At 43.2% G+C, this 20,480-nt stretch overlaps 1 protein-coding gene across 1 annotated transcript in view; it reads right to left on the bottom strand.

Moving 5' to 3' along the window:
• Window positions 1-1,462: 1,462 nt before the first annotated feature.
• ubald2 (UBA-like domain containing 2) overlaps window positions 1,463-20,480 on the bottom strand; it is a gene marked incomplete at its 3' end in the record, with an annotated part of 33,320 nt that continues 14,302 nt past the window's right edge. The window contains exons 3-4 of the mRNA XM_080723596.1: window positions 2,821-2,974; window positions 1,463-1,713 (exon numbers count right to left, since the gene is read on the bottom strand). Of these exons, the coding sequence (XP_080579722.1) occupies window positions 1,463-1,713; window positions 2,821-2,974 (405 nt within the window). The remainder of the gene's footprint in view (window positions 1,714-2,820; window positions 2,975-20,480) is intronic.

Below are 20,480 nucleotides of genomic sequence, written 5' to 3'. Positions count from 1 at the left end.
AATCGTCTGGTCGCGATTATTTGACATAGTCGCGAATATTTTTCATAACCGTTGAAAAATGTTCATATTTTTTTTTAAGTAAAAAATAGTGGAAATAGATCTAACGTGAGCTTGTAGATCGGCTATTTCCACTATCAATGTTCTTTTTTAAGTATAAAGTTGTCAAATATGTCAGTCATTTCTTTGTATATTTAGGTTATGTGTCATATCTGCCATGTGCAACTTAAAAGCCTACAAGCCAAACAGAAACTCAATTGTCAGCGACAAAAACACAATTAAATCGCTAATCGCAATTATTTGAGTGACAATAAATCATCATCTAAAATGTCCTAATTGTTGACAGCCCTACCCTTACGGGTCCATTTGGACACTCTGAGCTACAGATATGTAAAAAGGTCCATTCGGGTTCCTAATAGCGATGAAGATTTTAAGCTGGGGGACCTCCTGGGAACCCTCTGGGGGTGGGGGGTCCCCGAACCCCACATTGAGAACCACTGAGCTACACTCTTATATCACACTGTACAGATAACTCTCAAACCACAAAATAATATGTATATTAGAAGCATAGATTTCTTTTCTTACAATGAGGGGGGAAAAAATAAAAAACTGCCACTATTTCTTTACTTCTTGTCTTTTTTTTGCACCGCAGTTCCATCCTTCCCGTCTTCTCCCACGTTATTGCAGAGTTCCTCGAGCCCAGAGGCTGGCGGAGATCGTCGACATCCCGACGTCACCGAAAACAAACAAACAAACAAACAAACAAACTAACAGAAAGTTCGTAAGAAAAACGGCCCAAGATGGCGGTCGGTTTTCCAAAGCACCGCGTCACGCGATGGCTCTGGTCCTGTAAGGTACGTGTTTGTTTTTAAGTGCTCTGTCGGGGTCCTTGCATTCACAAAAAGAAGAAGAAAAAAAAAAAAGACGGCATGCGTCCCCGTCTCCTCCCCTGCCGAAAAAACATTCCCCCCGCGAATTCCTGTCCGGTGACGTCGCCTCTCGTGGGCGTCTCGTCGTCCCACCTCCTCCGTGGCGTTAGTGGTTTGTCCCTATTCGAGGCTACGGCTTCCTCCTAGGCTTGGATGGATGAGCATCCATGAAGCGAGAGAGAGAGACGAAGAAGAAAAACAAAAAAGACGCCCTTCCTCTCAAAAAAGGTTGCTCATCATCGTCATTTTAGGAAAACTAAAAAAAAGACTAACAAAAAAACTATAAAGGAAAGACAAACGGCGTCTCGTCCTCGCTACACCCGAGACCCGAAACGTTAACTTTTCGTATCTCACAGCAGGAAAACAACCGATTTTACAAACTCCGCGCCAAAGCGTTGCCGCCACCAAACGCCGAGAACAAACGGTGTTACCTCTCGAAAACCTAAACCCCCTCCCCTCTAAACCCCCTTATTTCCCAGCCAGAACCAATCGACATTAGCCTTTACAAACCGCCTCCCCCCCCCACCCCCAGAGTCTCATCTCTGGCCGCGGAGCGCCGAGACGACCGGCGGGTGCTGCTGCGACACGGCGGGCTGCGAGGCGCCGGGCGGCCACATGGGGGCGGCGTGGTGGAAGTGGTGCATGTGGTGCAGGTGGTGCCCCACCACGTGGTGGTGGTGGTGGTGGTGGTGGGGGCCCGTGGGGGAGGAGGGGGGCAGCCAGGGGGGCTGGTGGTGGCTGGGTGGAGACGAGGCCCAGAAGGAGGAGGAGGAGGAGCCGCCGAAGCCTAGAGGTGGAGGCGATATGGAGAGAGAATACAATGTCACAATTCACTCTTTGTCAAGTCCCACCCCATGTCATTCTGTTACTAGGTGGGACAACAAAGCCAGGGAAGAATATTTTTATAATGGAAGTGAATGGGAGAAAAGTCCCACCCCATGTCATTTTCATACTAGCCTCATTATTGCTATTTAAAGTACCAAAAGTAAAACATCTACGTGATATTAATAAAAAAGGAACACAAAAGTACAGTAGTTACATTGCAAAACAGCGTTTTTCCCCCCAAAAATACAATTAATTAGTTTAATCCTCTGAAACAGGCAGAGAGAGAGACAGAGAGCGCAGTGCAACTTTGGTGACTCGCAATGACCAGGAAGTAACCAGGAACTATAATCTCGCCCTCAACATAAAATGTATGTTTTTAATTGTAATTCTGCCCATTTAAGATATATTTACCCAATCGAATCTCTTAGTTACATCGATATCGTTCATGTGAACTAGTTTGCTGAAGCTTATTCATTATACTCATCAAAATCACTATGACCGTGCCGCGCTGTACCGCATCGTGGCCGTTTTTGGCAAAGACATTTGATAGAGTAAAAAAACTGTATCAAGTATGTATATTATAAGTACCTTTTACCAATTATAGAGGGTTTAAGTGGTACCGGATATGCAGCTCGGCAAATAAAAGGTGAATTGATCCCAGTGCATGACGGAGGACGATATCACGATAAATTAAATCTCCACGATACGATTATCGTGAATGTTTATCACAATAAAATCGCTTATCGTCCATCCCTAGTCACAATTTAAACTGTATCACGACAGTTAGTAACGCTGACAGTATACAAATGGAACCAAATGGACCCTTACCATTTGGTTTCATTTATATACTGACAGAGTTAAGGGGAGACCTTGACATTTTAAAGTTGGAGAACTACTGATTTAGACCAAAATGCAGGTTTAAATGAATTCTGCAATGAATCTCTGTGTTAACAATTCAACAGGATTTTCTATAAGGCTCCCTCATTGTATCACGATATGTAAGACATCTCTGAAAAGGCATATCGTGGAGACATTGTATCGTCTCAACGATGTTTATCACCAGCCCTACCGAAGGCCGACGTCGTCGACGACGGCGGAGGCGAGCACGCCATGGACATGGAGGAGGACTCGGACGCAGAGTCGGACGTGCGCAGCTTGGAGAACATGGTGATGGCGTCCGGGAAGTTGGGCGGCGTCGCCGGAGTGTTCCTGGGAGTGCACATCTGTGAGAGAGAGAGAGAGAGAGAGAGAGAGAGGGGATATATAGCGAGTTAATTAACCCATTTAGGCCTATTATTATTGAACGCTTTAACCAGTGAAAAATAGCAGATATACAAGCTCACAGCGCGGCAAGCTTATAGATCTGCTATTTTTGAAAAAGTCGTGAAAATGTGTGCAAATCTTTGGATATATGTATTTTCAAAGCGAACGTTTGTAACTCAAATTTTGCTTCTGGGGGGTCCCTGGAACTAAATATTTTGAAATGGGGGTCCGTGGCCAAATACATATCATTTTGGGGGTCCTTCACATGAAAAGGTTTGAGAACCACTGACATAGTAGTCTCTCGAGAACAGACCAACTGAGCTTCATTTAAGTGAAAAGGACCTTTTCTTAGACGATGGCTGGCCAGATTGCTGACATAGAAACATAGGTTTTTCAAAAAACCTTAGAAGGATTCAAAAGACACTTATAGAATCGGGTCAAAATTATAATTTTCACGTTTTTTCAAGAATAGCAGATCTACAAGCTCGCAGCGCGGCACCATTTTTCAATAGTTAAAGCATAAAATCAGAAATAGTGGAAATAGCAGATCTACAAGCTCACAATGAGCTCATGATGCGACGCGTTGTGATTTTGTAGATCGGCTATTTCCACTATCAATGTTCTTTTTTTAAGTGTAAAGTTGTCAAATATGTCCTTCATTCTTTATATATTTAGGTTATGTGTCATGTCTACCATGTGCAACTTCAAAGCCTAAAAGTCAAACAGAAATGTAATTGTCCACGACAAAAACACAATTAAATCGTTAATCGCAATTATTTGAGTGACATTTAATCGTCATGGAAAATGTCATAATCGTGACAGCCCTAATTATTAGTCAGATACATTGCTGTATTTTGAAATGTGTTCTCCGCCTTTTTGACCCATCTCTTGGAGCGGTGAGCCCCCCCCCCACTAACAACTGTACTGCTTTGTTAATGGTCTGTGACTCTAACTCTCTAAGTGTACAAATGGAACCAAATGGTCTACAAGCTTGGTTTGTTTGTTGGCGAAATTGTCAGTATTATTTAGTCATAGTTGTTGTCTTCATTGCTTGGTTTTCATTTAGTTTTCATCGGTGGAAATAAAAAGAAGATAGTCAACAGACATTTTTCATCTCAGCTTTAATCGACAAAATCAACACTGGTGTAGCAGTAGCTGCCGTGCCAAAGCCCTTCGACGGGGCCATTCATCAATGTGCTGGTTGAAGAAGCCAGCGCAGCGCTGTCTGTCGTCTTGTGAGACCGTAACAACGCGGACGTAAAACAAACACGCTTCCAAGGATCAGGTGTACGGCCATGAATAGAGGCGGTGGCGTGGTGGACCTCTGGGCTCGTGAGTGAGACCTGTTTTATTTATAAACACACACGCGCTGCCATGGTGGGGCTCTGACATATACACAGGTGAAACTGCATGCCTACTCGCACACTCATACAAACACACACACACACACACACACACACACACACACACACACACACACACACACACACACACACACACACACACACACACACACACACACACACACACACACACACACACACACACACACACACACACACACACACACACACACACACACTGTCGTACATGCATATGTAACGGAGGTGATCCGAACCTCCCCACCCGGCTTCGAACCCGGGTCTCCCGCGTGAAAGTCCAATATCTTAACCATCACTCCAAAGGGAAATCCCTATGGAATGAGAGCAGATACTAGACTTTTGAGGCTTCAGGCTGGGGCTGCGACTCTCTCCGCCACACATACACGTGTACACACAGACAAACGCGCGTACAGGGGACAGTGTATGGACATTGGGGGACTAGTGTAACCAGTTTGTTCTTTTTCTTTTGTCTTCCTTTTTGTGTGAGTGATCAAGATTTTCTTTTCTTTTTATCTTTTTTAATAGCAGATGTGATTTTAAAGTGGATAAGCTTTTGATGCCACATTAACACATGTTGTTGGCAGCCCACTGGAACCCCCTCAAGGACCCCTGGTGGTCACTGGACCACTGCACTAAAGAACCATGACTAAGGCTGGGAAATTTAGAACAGGGGTCTTCAACGTTGTCAGGCCAAGGACCCCTTAGTTGAGAGAGAGATGAAGCAGGGACCCAACCTGTTCATAGATTCCATATAGTTTCATTGTTTGACAGCACAATCGTCAGTGTATTTTGGATTCATGTCAATTTGTATTTTCAGATATTTAACCACTTGAACCGTCAATACTTAATAAACTTGACCTTTCACTTTGTACTTAGTCTGCTCTTTTTCCCTTCTACACTAGAGCTATTTGACGAAAATAGCCGATCTAGAAGCTCACAACGTTGTGAGCTTGTAGATCTGCTATTTCTGGCTAAAGTTGCTTAATAAAATAAACAAGGTGGGTCTGTCTGTCTGTCCATCCAAACCACAAATGCCTGTACAAAAAAAAGACAGATTCACCCACTTCTTTACGCCTGTGATGTGACAAGATTGATTATCTTAACACTCACAAGTGAGCTTGTAGATCGGCTATTTCCACTGTCAATGTTCTTTTTTAAGTTGTCAAATATGTCAGTAATATCTTTGTATATTTAGGTCATGTGTCATATCTACCATGTGCAACTTCAAAGCCTAAAAGCCAAACAGAAATGTAATTGTCAATGACGCTAATCACAATTATCTGAGTGACAATTAATCGTCATGTAAAATGTCATATTGTGACAGCCCTAATTGTGCCTTTGCTCTCTCTCTCTCTCTGCAAGAGGTTGAGACCCACAGTACACACACACACACACACACACACACACACACACACACACACACACACACACACACACACACACACACACACACACACACACACACACACACACACACACACACACACACACACACACACACACACACACACACACACACACACACACACACACACACACTTGGTGGACAGCCAGTGTTGATGTGAGTTGAGAAGTGTGTGAGCCGTTTCGGAGGGTCCGCGGGTGCTTGGCATGCCTGCCCAAGGTTCCCAGTTTGAATCCGGGCTCCCCCTGAGTTAATGTCGAAGGGTCCTTGAGCAAGACTCTGAACCCCTAATTGCTCCCGGTGAGTAGGTTGGTGCCTTGCATGGTTTCCTCCGCCACCGGTGTATGAATGTGTGTGTGAATGGGTGAATGTAATGCACAATCTATGTAAAGCGCATTGGACAAAAGCGCTATATAAATGCACCATTTACCATTTTGTATGATGAAGCAGGGCTTTACTTTGCCAAGAAACATACACATTTTTTAAACTTGGAGATACAAGGTTTCTTCCCGACAGTGACGATATTTACACCCCCGTATTATGTTGGTGTGCCCATGGATTCTTGGGACATGAAAAGTGTGCCCATGCGGAAAAAAGGTTGAGAAACACTGATCTAACTAATCGATTAAAAATAAGCAATGATTTAAAGGAGTAGCTCACCCCCAAAACGATTTTCTATTGATTACTCACGCCATGGAGACTTGAGTTCAATAATACTTTTAGTTTTTTTGTGGTATTAATTTACAATAACATTTATTGTAATTTGATTACAATAAATGTACCGTCATTGATTCTGGATGGGGACCCAAATGCATTTGGGTCCACATCCGAGATCAATGGGGGGAAATTTACTATAATCACATTTTTGTCTTAGGAATGTGACAAATACAAAAAAATATATATATATATTGAACTCAATTCTCTATGGCATGAGTAATCAATAGAAAAAAAGTCACACAAACAAAGTTATCGAATAATGAGTTTTTAATCCCCCATAATACTGGATACTTTTCTCATGCTGAACAAAGTCAACAAAAAGGAGTTTGCCGGTAAATTGCTCAGCCCTATTTAAGCCGAGTCATCACCACAACCAAAACATGTGTTTCCTGGTAGAAAACGTCGGCTTATGTCTGGAGGAACGGGACACTTACAGTATGATATTGTTATGGATGGACTATTAGAAATAATATTATCTTGTTCTAAATACCCACCGGTTGACAAACTAGACACAGCTAACACATAATAATAAGGTTTATCGTGAAAACACTTCCATAGTCATTCTACGCAGAAATGCCACTGACTGGGTACCAACTTTTCCAAAACCTTTTCAGAATATTTAACCCGATTTCCAGGACTATATACAGTAACAATAATTCAGCTCAATAACAAGTCGCTTACTCCTACGCGCAATGCCCAAAGACAGGTAGTGCCAGTGGTTCTCAACCTTTTCAGGCCGTGACCCCCGGAAATGATCATGTTTTAACTGGGGACCCCCCACCCTGACGAGCACTAAGAGTTGAGGAATGTCGTATAACACGGTTCTATTGTGAAAATAGCAGATCTACATGCTCACAACGTCTCGCAACGAGGCGTTGTGAGCATGTAGATCGTCTATTTTCACAATTTCTGCCTCTAATATTTGACAATTTGGCCAATGTTTAATTTGTCATTTCAGAGGTATTAACAAAATCAATAACCAAAGACAATGCATAGCTATTTCTTCCAGGACCTTCCAGGATCCTTGATCAATTCCAAAACTTTTCCAGTACTGGAAAAATATTTTTTCTAATTTAAAAATATTTCCAGGAATTTCATGACCGTGGGAACCCTGATACCAGTTGGTATTCAAGCATTCTGGTCATGTCTATACTGTGTACACTACAGCTTTGTGAGGGGTGGGGGATGGGGGGTGGGGGGGGCTCGCATCGAAACCCCCCAAAACATCCATGGAATTACAGCAGAGCACAGTGACAGCTGGTGTGTGTGCGAGTGTGTGACGTGTGTGTGCGTGTTAGCTAGCCTAGCGAACCAGCCAGTCAGTGGGGAGCGGTCGTGGACTGTGGAATTATGGGTAAAACAATAGGCAGCGTGTCCTATGACCTAACTGTGTGTGAGTGTGAGTGTGTGTGTGCGCGCGCGCGCATGTGTGTTGTTTACAACAGCAGCAGGCTCCCCGGGGGAGCGAGGGGAGATGGTAGAAGGGGAGGGGGGCCGGGCCGGGGGCAAGAAGTTCAACAGCTTTAGGCTAAAAGGCAAGTCTGGACTGGCCTTTAATGTGGCACCCTGCTCACCTCCACAACTATGTACCAACACGTGCACGCACGCCACGTACAGTGTAAGAGCTTCCACATGAATACACTAGTGTTGTCAAAAACATTGATTTATCGGAAAGTATCGATTTTGAATATAGTATTGATTTTCAATATGACTTTTCCATAGTATCGATACTCAGTTTTTACCTCTCTTGTTGGTTTACACCAACGTTACTTTTATGTGTATCCTTCCTACTTTGGCTTATTCCTAGTTATTTTAAAGGCCTGTTTGTACTTAGAATGTGCAAACATCAAAGGCAGGCCTTTAAAAAGTGCACTACCATCTCAAGAAGTTCTGTATTTTTTTTTAAATAAAAATACACATTTTTGCACTAAAATCAAAGTGGTTCTGTGGTATCGAAAATGGAATAGAGTATCGAAATTTTAAAAAATATTGTATCGAAGTTAGAAATCCGGTATTGTGACAAGCCTAGAATACACAGTAAAATCATCAACGTTTGATTTTTGTACCGAATTAAATGTAACCAAATGCACCCTAACACCTCGGATTCTAACTATGTAATGTGCAGAGACTCAGTGACAGTAATGAAAGGGCATAAAAAGAAAAAGGGCCCTGAAATCCCGCTAATATTTTCTGCTGGAGAATTGCATTAAGTGTTAATATCGTGTCGTTAAACTATAGCGTCTGAGATCGGTTGTCGTGGGAAAAGAATGGCCCACTGATAATACAATAAGCGCCCTCAAACTTTGAATACATTCTCCAGGATATTGGATATCGCAGTTAAAAGACACACACACACACACACACACACACACACACACACACACACACACACACACACACACACACACACACACACACACACACACACACACACACACACACACACACACACACACACACACACACACACACACACACACACACACACACACACAGAAGAGAAACTTACATTTTCACCCGTACCAACAAACACTCACAACACTCTAAAGCAGGGGTCTTCAACGTTTTCAGGCCAAGGACCCCTTAGTTGAGAGAGAGAGAGATGAAGCAGGGACCCCCACAACCTTTTCAGAGATAACATAGTTTCATTGTTTGACAGCACAATCATCTGTGTATTTTGGATTCATGGCAATTTGTGTTTTCAGATATTTAAACACTTGAACTGTCAATAATAAACTTGACCTTTCACTCTGTACTTGAACTTGTTCTTTTTCCCTTTACACCAAACCTATTTAAAAGTTTGGTAAGCCTGCTGCGAGGCGTTGTGAGCTTGTAGATCGGCTATTTTTGGCTAAAGACAAGTTCTCCGAATATGGACGGTAGGGTTAAAGTGGTTAAAGGAGAAAAAAAAAAAGTTTCTATCACACAAAGATTTGGAGGACCCCCTGTAGTAACTCTGAGGACCCCATAGGGGTCCCGGACCCCCTGTTGAGTAAACCATGGCCTGTCACTCATTACTGCTGGTGTTGTATTGCTGCAGGTGGTGGAAGTGGGAGTATCAACAGTACGAGGAAGTAGTTTGAGAGTGATAATGTTAAACATTGTTTAGTCGGTTTACGTTGTTACAATACAATGACACATGGTGACTATAGGGACGCACCGAGGTGACATTTCAGATCCTGCTGTAGTGCAGGGATCTTCAACAGGGGGTCCGGGACCCCTAGGGGGTCCTCAGAGTTACTGCAGGGGGTCCTCCAAATGTTTGTGTGATAGAAACCTTTTTTTCTCCTTTTTTGAGCGGTGGTCCCGCCGCTCCTGTGATTCGCTTTCAAGATGTTACTGGCTGGCTGGCCGGCCGTGTATGTCTGTCGCCTGGCATACCTCTCATGACCACACACACAGACCACACACACGTTAAAGGAGGGGCGCTATTGAGCAGGGCAGGCAGACAACACACTCTCTCTCGCACACACACACACGGGTAGCAATGAGGGCGCACACACACACACACACACACACACACACACACACACACACACACACACACACACACACACACACACACACACACACACACACACACACACACACACACACACACACACACACACACACACACACACACACACACACACACACACACACACACGATTTAAAAAATAAGAAATCGTCAAATCGAGTTTCACTTTAATTAGGGTAATTCTTACTCATTGGAGCCTTGCAAGGGGCAAAACGTACACAGCCCGGTCCTCCTAAAGCAGGACGACAAGGTCCGACACCAAATTAATACTGATTTCTCTCTGATGTGTAATTTCTTTGATGCACATGCAGCGCACGTCAGACTGTGTGCTGTGGCAGAGCTCACCACAGCACTGCGCTCACTCGCGCTGGTACAGGCAGCAAACAGAACAAACGCTGCTGAGCTGGTAAACTTACTTATTGTTGTAGTTTGAAAGAAGCTTATTATGCTGTGTTACCCACCTACTGTAGTCCTACTGTCCCTATCACTGTGTTAATTTTGCGTCGGGAGACTCAGGAAGCAAAGCGCTTCGCCTCCGTTTACAATCAATCAACATCTCCATGCATGAGCAGTGCAGGGGCGGCCTTAGCTATTTTTTCACCCGTTTCACCAGCCTCCAAGAGCTGGCTTGTTTTGGCTGTTTTGTCACTCACTATTGATAAGGAAACACTAAGTTAACCAAGTTAACTTCTGTATGTGATTGTTGCGCAACTAAAGTTATTATTATTAGTATTATTGTTTTATTACATTTTGCTATTTGGCTATGTAAAAAAATAAAACAAATAAAACAATAATTTAAAAAAATAATTTCCTTGCATTTTTTAAATGAAAACAACATAGTTGAAACAACGTATTATTCTTTTACCAAAAAATGGAAATCGTAATCGAAAATCGACTTTTCTGAGAAATAAATCGAGATTTTATTTTTAGGCCACATCGAACAACCCTAACACACACACACACTCAGTCAAGAGATATTTAGAGCAGCAGACCCATAAGTACTGCAACCCCCGCTGCACCCACCCAGTAATGCTGTTGCGCAGCCTCCACAACCACCGCTCACTTCACACGGGTGTGATTTTTATATTAACCACTTGAACCCTACAGTAGCGTCCATATTCTGAGAACTTTAGCCAAATATAGCAGATCTACAAGCCCACAGCGTTGTGAGCCTCTAGATCGGCTATTTTCGGCAAAGAGCTTTGGTGTAGAGGGGGAAAAGAGCACACTAAGTACCAAGTGAAAGGTCAACTTTATTAGGTTTTCACAGTGAATCCAAAATACAATGATGATTGTGCTATCAAACAATGAAAATATATAGAATCTCTGAAAAAGTTGAGGGGGTCCCTGCTTCATCTCTCTCTCAGCTAAGGGGTCCTTGGTTGAAGACCCCTGCTGTAGTGCACCATATCGCTGTGCCGTTTACATGCGTTAGAAACACACGCCCCCTTTGTCTCTCAAGTTACGCCACGGGGGGGAAATGGCTTGTAGATCGGCTATTTTTGGTCCGTTTTAATCACCTAGATGATTTAGGCAGAAAGTTAAAGAAAACTCATGTTTATCTGCCTTTATTTCTATCTGCCCAACTCTACTCTCTCAACGCTGCTGATTCATCCTAGCCTAGCGCAACTAAACTCTATCCACCCATGTTAACACACATACTATACCAGTAAGACTCCCTAATAGGGAGATAAGCGACCGTCAGGTCACAGCGTGATTTTAGGGCAAAATGTGTAGGAGCAGGGTCCAAAAATGTGTTTGAAGAAATTTGCCTGTTGGTGGCGCTATATGGAACATCCATATTGATGAGATGAGTGTAGACATACTAGGGGTGTCTTCTAAAAATCGACGAATCGACGCGTCGGAAAATGAGCCTGACGTCGACTCACATTCCCTGCGTCGATTCCTAATTTTCTTTTATTTTTTGGGGGGGTGCGCATGCTCGGTAAACTAGCAGGAAGGCCATGCGTGCAGGAGCGTTTGTATCGCACAGTCGCAGCTATAACTAAAAGGCAAACATGTCTCAAAAAAAGTCTAAGGTTTGGAAGCATTTTGAGCTTATGAAGGACAAGGCCCCTAAAAAGGTCCAGTGTTTACTTTGTAATCAAGAATTTGCGTTCCACTCGTCAACAACATCCATGGCAAAACATTTGGAACGGGTGAGTTTGTTAGTTGCACAGCTGTCATTGGCTATGATTAATTAGGCTATTATTATATAGGCTCGTTGTAGCCTAATATTTTAATTATGACTACTACAATAATAAGTCTAATTACTTAAAACATTCTGCCACAGGCCCATGCAGTAGAGGCGAGCAGTGATGACAGTACTGACTCCCCGAAGTTAACACAGAGAAAGCTGGACTTCAAACCGCCGTTCACAGAGGCTCGGAGGAGGGCTATTACCAACGCTATTGCAGAATTCATTGCTCTTGATATGAGGCCCGTGAACATTGTAGAGGGTATGGGATTCAAAAATCTAATTGAACTGCTGGAACCAGAATACACGATGCCCACAAGAGAGACTGTAATGGAGCATGTTGTGAAGAAATATGACGAAACAAAAGAGGTGATTAAGGAGAAAATCAATGACAGCGCAGCTACAAGTTTCTCTTCTGACATGTGGACGTCGCTGCAAATGGAAGCGTACATGACAGTGACGGCACATACGCTCTCTGCTGACTGGGAACCGGAGTCGTATGTTTTGGAAACTAAAGAGATGACTGAGAGTCACACGGCAGAAAACATCGCGAACAGACTCAGCGAAGTCATGGATGAATATGAGATTCCAGGAGAGAAGCGGGTTGCTATTGCGCACGATAATGCATCAAATATGACTCTCTGCATGAGCAAGTTAGCCGACGATCCATCCTGGGGAAGAGTACAATCGGTTCGTTGCGCTGGGCATACGCTGCAACTGTGCATTAACGCAGCTTTAAAGGAGGAACCGGTCTGCCGCGCCATCGCAGCTGCTAGGCGACTCGTCAGTCATTTTAAAAAAAGTGCGAAGGCCACTGCAGCACTTACAGATAAACAAAAAACACAGAAAGTGAAAGAGAACAGCCTAATCCAAGACGTGCAAACACGATGGAACTCCACGTACTCAATGCTCGATCGCCTTGTCGAGCAGCGATGGCCAGTTACTGCAGTGCTCTCTGACCCCCTCATCACCAAGAAGGCACATCGTGACCTAGACTTGACATCGGTACAGTGGAGAGTAGCAGAAGACCTCGTTTCAGTTCTGAAGCCCATGATTACTCTTACTGAGTTGCTGTCACAGGAACTGAATGCATCCTTGTCTGCTACTGTACCTATGCTCATCAATATGAAAACACGCCACCTGAAAGTGTGCGAGGACGACAGTGCGGTCATCAAAACCCTGAAGAGAAAGATTACTGCACAGTTCGAAGAGAGATGGGGATTAACAGGGCCACAACTACAGAGCAGCCTCTATGTGCAAGCCGCAGTGCTCGACCCACGTTTCAAAAAGTTGACATTCCTATCGGATGCTCAACGAGATGAGGCATATGTAACGGTGACTAATCTGGCTGCATTCTTGTCTCAGGAGAAACAAGACGCGACACCGGCAACGGTACGTGAAGAGGTCGAAAGTTCCGAAGAGGAAAGTCAGCCGACTCAAAAAAAGAAAAAGGAGGAAAAGGAGAAAGAGATTGCCATGCTAATGTCAATGTCAACAGAAGATGGACAAGAAGAGGAGTCTATTCAGAATGAAATGAGAGCCTACTTGCAGAACCAAACGAAAGCTGACGACTGCGGACCCCTGCGCTGGTGGAAAAAAAACGAGGACCACTATCCCAGGCTGGCTTTGGCAGCCAGACGGCTGCACTGCGTCCCCTCCACATCCACGCCGTCCGAGCGAATATTCTCAAAGGCTGGCTTTATTGTTAACAAATCCCGATGCTCACTTCTTCCAAAGAACGTGGACAAACTTGTGTTTCTCGCCCACAACCTACGACAGCTAAACCCAAAGCTACGGATTAAGGAGAAGAAGGATAAATAGAACAATGGATTAACTGGACTCACTGTAACAAGCTGTCTTTTTCTCTTTTCGCGTTTTCTTTTTTTTTGTTTTGGGTGGGGGGGATACAAGGCAAGGTCAGTAGCCTGTGTAATTTTTTCTATGTATGAATGAATACACTCATAGCCTAGTGTAGGCTGGTGAGGCTTTATTTATTAATCATTTTGTTTACAACGATAGGTCAGAATTGAGTATTCGTTTTCTTTTAACCACTGAACAGTGTGAAGTGAATTTGAACACTTGGATTTTATTTTAATATAAAAGAAAAGAGGCTACTGTGTGATGTGTGTACTACTAAGGCCTCCGATCTGAAAAAGAAAGCTTCAGCCGTTCGGCGCGGTGCGCACCGTTATGACACTGTTGTCATATTGTCATTTAATTTGTTCTTAAATAATGCTGTTTACAGAAAAGAAACATTTCGTTTGATTTTTTTGCACAAAAAAAGCAGAGGTACAGATGTATAGGCTATTATTACTTATTTTATTTACATTGAGGTCCTGTAGGCCTAACTGTTCTGTGTCAAAGAAAATAGTTACAACCTGAGGCTGTGAAAATAATAAATGACACGCATTTGTGTTGTCAAAGAGATACATTATTCTCGTCTCTGTTCTTTCTCTGCCCCGCGATTGATGATTCACAATTCACAATTAGGCCTGACGCAATCTTTTCATCAATCATTTAATGTCCGCCCGCAGGTTAAGTGTCTCATATGCACGGCAATAGGCCTAACGGCCGTCAAGTTCATGGATTTAGTTCGCTTTGAAAACAAGTTTGAATGCTTAAAACAATGTTCATGTTACTGTTTTATTGTAGGCCTATTGGCGTGGTTTAAAGCAACACTTTTTTTTCCTTTTTTTTTTCTTTTTTTTTATAAAACGATTCGTCGACGCGTCGGATTAACCCCCGCGACTCGAATCGACTTCATAAATTCCGAGTCGAAGACAGCCCTAAGACATACTGTGTACCGAGTTGCGTGATTTTAGGGCAAAATGTGTAGGAGCAGTGTCCAAAAATGTGTTTAAAAAAATCGGCCTGAAGGTGGCGCTATATGGGACAGATCCATGTTGATGACATGAGTGTAGACATACTGTGTACCGATGTGCGTGATTTTAGGGCAAAAATTGTAGGAGCTGTGTCCAAAAAATTGTTTTGCAAGAATCGGCCTCATGGTGGCGCTAGAAGAGGGTCATGTGTGAATTGATGGGTGGAGGTTGTGATTTAACAGGCACGGAGTATGTGTGCAAAATTTGGCATGGATCGGGGCAACGGTTGCGGAGATATGAGCAGGGCAAAAGTGTGACGTGTGACTGACAGAGACGGACTGACGGACAGCTGGTGGAGGTTTTGATAGTAAGTGCGACCTGACGGTCGCAATCACACGCAGTTAACTGGAAGGAGTTCTTCCACACTACTGCTGCGTTTCCTAGGCTGGGGGTTTTTAAACTTTTTTGACTCGGGGCACCCCCTGTAAATACGTGTTTTCATCAACGGCACCCCTGAATTACGCTGTTAATTTTTAGAATCTTACATAAGCGACGCAAATATGCACATCTTTCCTCCTGAGATACAGTAGGCGATGTCACAGAGACATATCTGTTTCCATCAGAACTGACTGAGAATAACTATATACTTGACGTTTTACCACTTGAACCCCAGTATCCTTATTCCTGGGGGGGAAGGTTCACCAAAAATAGCCGGTCTACAAGCTCACAACGCGACATGACGCGTTGTGAGATTTTGTAGATCAGCGTAAATCAGGTGTCCACATGATGAAGTGATATTGATGTAGTGATATTGCTGAATTCCAAATATCATCAAATTATTCTGAGGCACCCCTGGACTGCCGTCACGGCACCCCAGGGTGCCCCGTCACCCACTTTGAAAACCCCTGGCCTAGGCAATTAGTACAATATGCAGAATTATGATGATCAGGTATTATCATTTTTAGCCATTTGTTTTTTGCTGTTCTACACACAAGCCAACCAGTTGAAGAAATCGCAAGGTTGAGGCTTTTAACTTTTACGCTTTTCATGAAATATCCAAGCCCCATTAGAGATTAAACTGGAAGACGCTTCTGAATTGCACGCGTATTCTATGGCCAATCCATAATACTCTGTGCTATTATTGGAGACATGACTGAAATGAGTCGTGGCGAGTGAGAACTGTTGAAGCCTTTAGTGTGTTTTGTTATTATTGCTACGAAGGCCCCCAGGGGCCTGGAGGAATGCCGGGTGACGAGACGCACAGAGATGGGTGGATGGCAGCTGAACCACCTCCCTCCCTCCTATCTCTGTACTCCGTTGGCAAACACACACACACACACACACACACACACACACACACACACACACACACACACACACACACACACACACACACACACACACACACACACACACACACACACACACACACACACACACACACACACACACACACACACACACACACGCACACACGCACACGCACACACACCAAGTACCAAAAGTAAAAGTACAAAATGTTTGAAAATAGCAGATCCACAAGTTTGTTCAAATAGCCTAGGAATAAAATAGGGCTAAAGTGGTTCATTTATGTTTTATAATATTCTAATTTATACCTGCAGTAAGTAATTAGTAACTAAAGTTTTCAAATAAACGTAGTGGAGTAAAAGTACAATATTTGGATCCGAGACGTAGTGGAGTAGAAGTGAAAGTATTGGATATTATTATAACTCAAACGTGTACTTAAGTACAGTACTAAAGTAAATGGACGCGGTTATTTTACGCCACTGCTCACAAGTATAGTAATACAAGCGCACACACAGTGCACACACACACACACACACACACTTGTATTCTTCCATTAAGCCTCCTTCTCCGCACACACAGAGCCTAGGGCGCTATGATGTAATGACACTGCACCCAAAATAATAACAAACCCAGGCAGCCGCCGTGCACTACCACACACACACACACGCACGCACGCACACACGCACGCACGCACGCACGCACACACGCACGCACGCACACACGCACACCTTCAGGTTGGAACCGGTCTCTCCCAGAGCAACTGACAGCCAGTGGTGAAACAAAACTAAGTACATTTACTTAAGTACTATATTTTGAGGTATCTGTACTTGAGTATTTCAAATGTACTCAACTTTTACTTCTACTCCACTACATCTCAGATCAAAATATTGTACTTTTACTCCACAACACTTATTTGAAAGGATCCATTACTAGTTACTTTGCAGATACACATTTTAATATTATAAAAACATACATAAACCACATGAGCCCCATTTTATACCCTAGGCTATTTGAAAATAGCCGACCTACAAGCTTATCATCGGATCTGCACAAATTCACACAAATGACCTATTTGGATTCAAAACGGCGATTTTCGCAGAAAGGTACAAGTATTGGAAATTGGAAAGACTCACATAAAGTACTACAAATACCTGAAAGTTGTACTTAAGTACAGTAATAAGTACTATCTACTTACGGTAGTTACTTTACACAACTGTGCATTTTTGACCTTCAGTTTGACACATTTCAAAACAGAAACCGGTTTGCGTCGAACGCCGTGTCCAAACCTAGACTTGAGTGTCTCAATAGGAGATGAGAGCAGAGCTGGGACACGAGAGACTTGTCAGAAATAGGGCATTCACGAATAGTGATTTTTAGTATTCAAATTATTCGACCTAAAAGTATTTTAATAGTCGAATATTCGACAGGACTGGCCAAACTGTCAAATATTAAGTAGGCAAGAGGCGAACATTGTGAAAATAGCCGATCTACATGCTCACAACGCCTCGCGTTGCGAGGCGTTGTGAGCATGTGAGCACCTCAGACTGAATAATGAAGTGAAACGAAATGTCAATTCAGGCTGAGTGTCAGGCTAATCTAGCCAAGCTTTATAAACTATATATTTTTTAAAGAGAAAACAATTAAAAAAAATAAGCGAATATTCGACTTCGGTGAACAACGTCGAATAGTGACTTTGATATTCGAATATTCGGTGAATGCCCTAGTCAGAAATGTTTCTAAAATAGGGTGCTGCGCCAGCCGTCCGGACACCAATGTAGCCTCACGGCATGTCACAGGTTCGAGTCCCGATCCCGACGGCCTTCGCCGCGCGTGTCACTCCCCATTCTCTCTTTCCCCATTTCCTGTCAAACTACTGTCCTATCAATAAAGGCATAAAAAGCTATTTTCTTTATCTTTAGAAAATAAGTGTCTCAAGTGTTTCAACTGGTCCTCGTCCTCTAGGGCAGTGGTTCTCAACCTTTTCAGGCCGCGAACCCCCAAAATAATCATATTTTAACTGGGACCCCCCCACCCTGACGAGCACTAAGGGTTGAGGCATTACATTTTTGTGTAACACGCTTCTATTGTGAAAATAGCCAATCTACATGCTCACAATTTTCTGCCTCTAATATTTGACATTTTGGCCAATGTTTAATTTGTCATTTTAGAAGTATTAAAAAGTCCTTAAATTGTCACTTAAAAAATGTGCATAAACCCTCTATACACATAAACTTTATGTTGGTTTGTTTACTGTTGAGTGAGAAAACAATGTTTCACATTAAGTGAATCATCTGGGGACCCCTCAAAATAATTTGGGGGTCCCGACCCACAGGTTGAGAACCATTGCTCTAGGGGTCCACAGAGCCCACGTTGCGAAACAGGGACCTAAATGGCTGTCATTGAGTGGTATTGCGCAAGAGGCAACATTGAGGCAAATGCATCTAGTGTGTGTGTGTGTGTGTGTGTGTGTGTGTGTGTGTGTGTGTGTGTGTGTGTGTGTGTGTGTGTAACTAGCTAGATTTAGATTAAAGGCTATGAATCGGCCCCCCAGCAGAGGGTGAATCGTTCATTCAATACAAATTTGTGTACAAAAAAAAGAAGACTCAATACAGCACACGCCACAGTGCCACGCTGCGAGCTTGTAGATCTATTTTTGAAAAATCCTGAAAATGTGTGCAAGTCTTTGAACATGTTGACCCGATTCTATAAAACTCATGTTTCTATCATCAGTGCTTCTCAAACATTGTCATGTGAAGGACCCCCAAAATAATTTGGCCGCAGACCCCCCATCTCAAAATATGATGTTCCAGGGACCCCCCCAGAAGCAAAATTGGAGTTACAAATGTTCACTTTAAAAATACATGTATATATTCAAAGATTTGCACAAATCTCCACGACTTTTCAGAAATAGCAGATCTACAAGCTCGCAGCAGGGGCACTCGGTGCCGCGCTGTGAGCTTGTGGATCTGCTATTTTTAGTAAAGTATGAAAGAATTCAAGGTCTTAATGGGTGGACTGTTATTATATTATATACTGTACTATTATTATTATTGTTTTATACCTGCCATCATTGTTATTGCTATGATTAACCCATTTAGGCCTGAACACATTATGACGCAATATTTTATGCTTTAACTATTGAAAAATAACAGATATACAAGCTCACAGCGCGGCACCGAGTGCCGCGCTGCAAGCTTGTAGATCTGCTATTTTTGAAAAATCGTGAAAATTAGATTTTTGACCCGATTACATAAGTGTCTTTTGAATCCTTCTAAGATTTTTTGAAAAAAACGATGTTTGTATGTCAACAATCTGGCCAGCCATCGTCAAAGAAAAGGTCCTTTTCATTTAAATGGAGCTCAGTTAGTCTGTTCTTGAGAGACTACCATGTCAGTGGTTCTCAAACCTTTTCATGTGAAGGACCCCCAAACTGATATCTATTTGGCCACGGGCCCCCATCTCAAAATATCTAGTTCCAGGGACCCCCCAGAAGCAAAGTTGAGTTACAAACGTTCGCTTTGAAAATACATATATTCAAAGATTTGCACACATTTTCACGACTTTTTCAAAAACAGCAGATCTACAAGCTCGCAGCGCGGCACTCGGCCTAAATGGGTTAAGTTGTTCCTGTGGCGTGTATTGCTCTCTCTCTTTTCCCCTGACACGGCCATGGCAGATGGCAGCTCACCCTAGAGCCTGTTCCACCCGAGGTTTGATTCCGTTTTTGGAGCGGTGAAAGCGCTCCCAATAGACAGGTATGTCCGTGGGTATGTGGGTGGGTGGCTGGCTGGGTGGCCGTGTCCGTAGCCTGGCAATACCTTGAGTGGCCACACACAACACACTAGTTAAAGGAGGGGCGCTGTTTTGTGCAGGCCAGGCACACTCACCACTCACTCACAGGCACAGTTTACTCACTCACTCACTCACTCACTCACTCACTCACTCAGGGTACAGCTGCTCAAATTCACCGCTCCACTTCTAACCGAGGTTTGATTTTTTCCTTGATAAACAAATAAAAAGGATGGTCGCTTTGGGCGGGAGCGAGGTGTCAATCTGAGGTTGTGAATCTGCTATTTTTTTGCGATATATAATCGAAAATGTTTGGATTCGTTTCC

This window comes from Nannobrachium achirus, assembly GCF_963921795.1.
Source record: "Nannobrachium achirus genome assembly, chromosome: 4".
NCBI lineage: Eukaryota > Metazoa > Chordata > Actinopteri > Myctophiformes > Myctophidae > Nannobrachium > Nannobrachium achirus.
Note: the sequence above shows the minus strand (reverse complement) of the source record. Positions and strands in the feature narration are given on the sequence as shown.